At 37.8% G+C, this 3,534-nt stretch overlaps 1 protein-coding gene across 1 annotated transcript in view; it reads right to left on the minus strand.

Moving 5' to 3' along the window:
- Window positions 1–797: 797 nt before the first annotated feature.
- LOC307256081 (hatching enzyme 1.2-like) overlaps window positions 798–3,534 on the minus strand; it is a 7,672-nt gene continuing 4,935 nt past the window's right edge. Inside the window, exons 6-8 of the mRNA XM_080034947.1 lie at window positions 3,040–3,221; window positions 2,729–2,810; window positions 798–2,036 (exon numbers count right to left, since the gene is read on the minus strand). Of these exons, the coding sequence (XP_079891073.1) occupies window positions 1,904–2,036; window positions 2,729–2,810; window positions 3,040–3,221 (397 nt within the window). The 3' untranslated portion in view covers window positions 798–1,903. The remainder of the gene's footprint in view (window positions 2,037–2,728; window positions 2,811–3,039; window positions 3,222–3,534) is intronic.

Raw genomic sequence — 3,534 nt, forward strand, 5'->3', positions numbered from 1 at the left:
GACGTTGTGAGCGCTACACCAACTGCAGCAAGTAGCCGGTCTAAGTGCTGCTAGGTGATAGTGGAGCCCGTTGGAATCTTTCCCTGGCGCCGTAGCCGTCCTTAAAACACCGCTGCTTAAAGTCCCTAGTATGAGATGGAGGGCTGGACTCAGATGTTACAGTTGAGAGTGACGTCTATCAGCACTGCAGCGACCTGTCTTTGTGGACCTGACCCTGACCATAACCCAGGCTTTTGCTTGTTACTGTTATGTGTTTTTAAATGTTGGTACTGTAGTGTTTGGTTTTGTTTAATGTTGGTTTGTCTGTTTGGTTGTGTTCTGTTGTTCTCTCTCCGTGAAGTATGTTTCTACTTTGTTTGACTCACTCACTATGATAATGTCCCCCTTGATAACAAACTGGGCTCATTTTGTTTTCAAGGGGGACATCAACAACCCTTTCACCTATCCTAATTCAAAAGTTCCTCGTAGCTACTGTGATAAACAAAACAGCAACAGTCGCTGGAAAATGACTCATTGTGCCATTTTTGCTCTGGAAAAGCGAAACGGAACACGACACCAACTAAAATACCTTTTGTGCATTTGTCATGTGCAAAAACGGCAAGATCCTATTACCAATCGGTGGCCGATTCCCGTTCCCATCACAGTGAATGGAAGGGGCCACAGCCGTCTGAGTAGATGCTAACAGGTTTATATTTTCTTTCCTCAGTGACCCCTGGGCAGAATTCACCAAAACATAAAACTAATGTGAGGGGTTACCACCTCTTTTGGCTGGAAATCAAAAACATCACAGCTTTATTTTGCTTGATTTTATTGAACAAGTTGATTGTAAAGATTAATACAAAGTCATTCATTATAAATCATTAGTGGATAAATATATTGCATCAACGAAATAATGAAACACAGTTCGACCCAAGTTCTCCCGATAATCATATAAGGAATTATTAATAATTTAGAATTGATAAGTTATTTTAGAGGTTATCGTGTAATGCTATTGATTAGATTTGCACAATTCATTTAGTACCAATTAAGAGGCACTGGTACTTGCCAAGCGATTCTGGAGCATGCCAGTTGTCAAAATCACTTTTTGTAAAAATCAATGAATACAAGTGGAAGCCCCTTTGTTTATAGGCCTATACCAGTTTACAGAGCCTAGGCTGTGTATTAACACAAGGTTTTTGTTGTTGGAGGGTTTTTGTTGTATGAAAAACAACTTTCTCTGTGTCTAATTGTTCCATTATGTTCATTTCCGCATCGTTTACAATCATTAAATCAATTAAAATCTCTGTGATTCCACTCAGTAAAACCAGAAGATAATCATCAATAAAGAAAAGAGTACATGATTCAAATCAAATGATTAAATTTGAATTGAAAAATTGTTTAAAAAACAAAGATAAAGGCAGTGATCCCCATACGTCTGACCTCATTAGACTTTTTCTAAACCACAAATCTCAATTTCTAAAGCACTTACATCAACTAAACTTTCCATAATCATTCCTTGCACTATTCTGAAGGTTATTACAGAAGGATTTGTTCATATGTTGTTAACCGTCTGATTTATAAGTCTGCTGAGGTCAGACTAATGGGGATACATCTTTCATTAGTGGGATGTGTCTGCCGTGTTCTTCCACATGTTAAAGTAGCTACGAGGAACTTTAAAATAATTTTGAGAAAGTCAAATTGTTCCTCTGATGATCATAGATTACATGTTACAGTAAACGAGACCATCAGTGCAAAGAATGCTATTTTTATATCGTTTTTCGTTATGCCTTTGACCAGGTACGCTCTCCCAGGAACAACAGCTGGTGTGGTTAAAACACTACCGTTTTTTGTCTATAGGGGGACGCTAGAATTTACACAAACTGAAAGTTCCTCGTAGACACCTTAACAACAGGATGTTTAGGTTTCACACGCTGCATTGGTAGAGCCGGTTGACGAGGGCGATGTCATTTCTGGTCATACTGGTCGCTGTTCCCAGTCTCAGTGCTGGGTTACCCCTAGCGACGATGGTTTGCCGCCCATTTCTGGAGAAGGCAAAGCTGGAGGAGGACACACAGAAAACAACATGTTTACAGACCTAAACCTTGTCTGTTTGCGTCTGTATATATCTCCAATACAACCATCTTTAAAGGACATTATCTCAATATTAGTTTTTCTCTTAACCAAAAATCTCAACTCCTAAAGCACGTACATCAACTAAACTTTCCATAATCATTCGTTGCACTATTTTGAAGGTTATTACAGAAGGACTTGTTCATATGTTGTTCATTGACTGATTTATGAGACATTTTCTTCATAAAACATGCTAAAAATGAATTTTAACATTTTCTTCATAAAAACATGCTAAAAATGCATTTTAACATTTTCTTCATAAAACATGCTAAAAAATTTTTTACATAGTGTTTTCTTATTTATAAAATTAAAAGAGCCTGTATCCAAAATCTGTTCAGTAAAAACCTTGGACTCTAATATGAAAATGGTTTTATCCAACATGTAGATGTTTGGTGTTTAAGGAGATGAACATTTAATCATAATTAGTAAGATATTGCCAAATTTGCATATTTATTAAAAGATTTCTGAAAAAAATTGTTATAAAAAAGATAATAGTGTTTTCATCAGTTTCATGATCTTATCTATAAGTTTAAAAATGTTGCCCTGTTCCCCTGCAGTGTCTCGGCTTAAGCAATAATACATTTTCAATAGATGATTTATAGATCAACAGTTCACTCACTTTCCGTAGTGCATGATGGAGTTGAGGTCGTAGGGAACTCCCAAGTTGTTGGTACTGGTCCTCAGGAACTGCCTACGCGCTCCTACAGAAGAGAAAAGATTTAGTCCTAGGTTACAGTCTGTGTATTGGATCTGAAAAGCTGACGCTAAATTGGATTTGCTGAAGGAGTATGAAGATTTGAAAAAGTTTGAAAATGATTGTTGAAAAATAACCCTATGTGTGTGTGTGTGTGTGTGTGTGTGTGTGTGTGTGTGTGTGTGTGTGTGTGTGTGTGTGTGTGTGTGTGTGTGTGTGTGTGTGTGTGTGTGTACCTGGCTGTATGTTGTTGGTGAGGATGGAGACGTAGCGGTCTCTGTCGGAGCGTCTCTGTTCGTGGTGGAATCCAAGAGCGTGAAGAACTTCATGTTGGATCGTCCTCGTGCTGAAACAACCTCTTCTCTGCAGAGAGATAGCCTGTCCTCTACCTCTCTGACGGCCTATGTAAGATGAACAGCTGAAAAACACACACACACACACACACACACGCAAACACACACGCGAGCGCACACGTAGACACACACACATACAGAAGAAGAAAAAATAGTTTAGGATCTGTACAAAGTAATTTTTTATTTTTAAAATGAAAGAAGTCTGTGTCCAAAATCTGTTCTGTAAAAACTTTGGACACTTGAATATTGTACAAAGTAAATGAAGATTGTAACTCTGGCTTCATCCAACATCCACATGTTTGTTTAGCATGAGATGCACATTTAAGCTTTAGTTAGAGATCGCTACATTTTCATATTTATTCAAACATTTCTGAAAAA

Source organism: Ammodytes marinus (assembly GCF_949987685.1).
Source record: "Ammodytes marinus genome assembly, chromosome: 9".
NCBI classification, from domain to species: domain Eukaryota; kingdom Metazoa; phylum Chordata; class Actinopteri; order Uranoscopiformes; family Ammodytidae; genus Ammodytes; species Ammodytes marinus.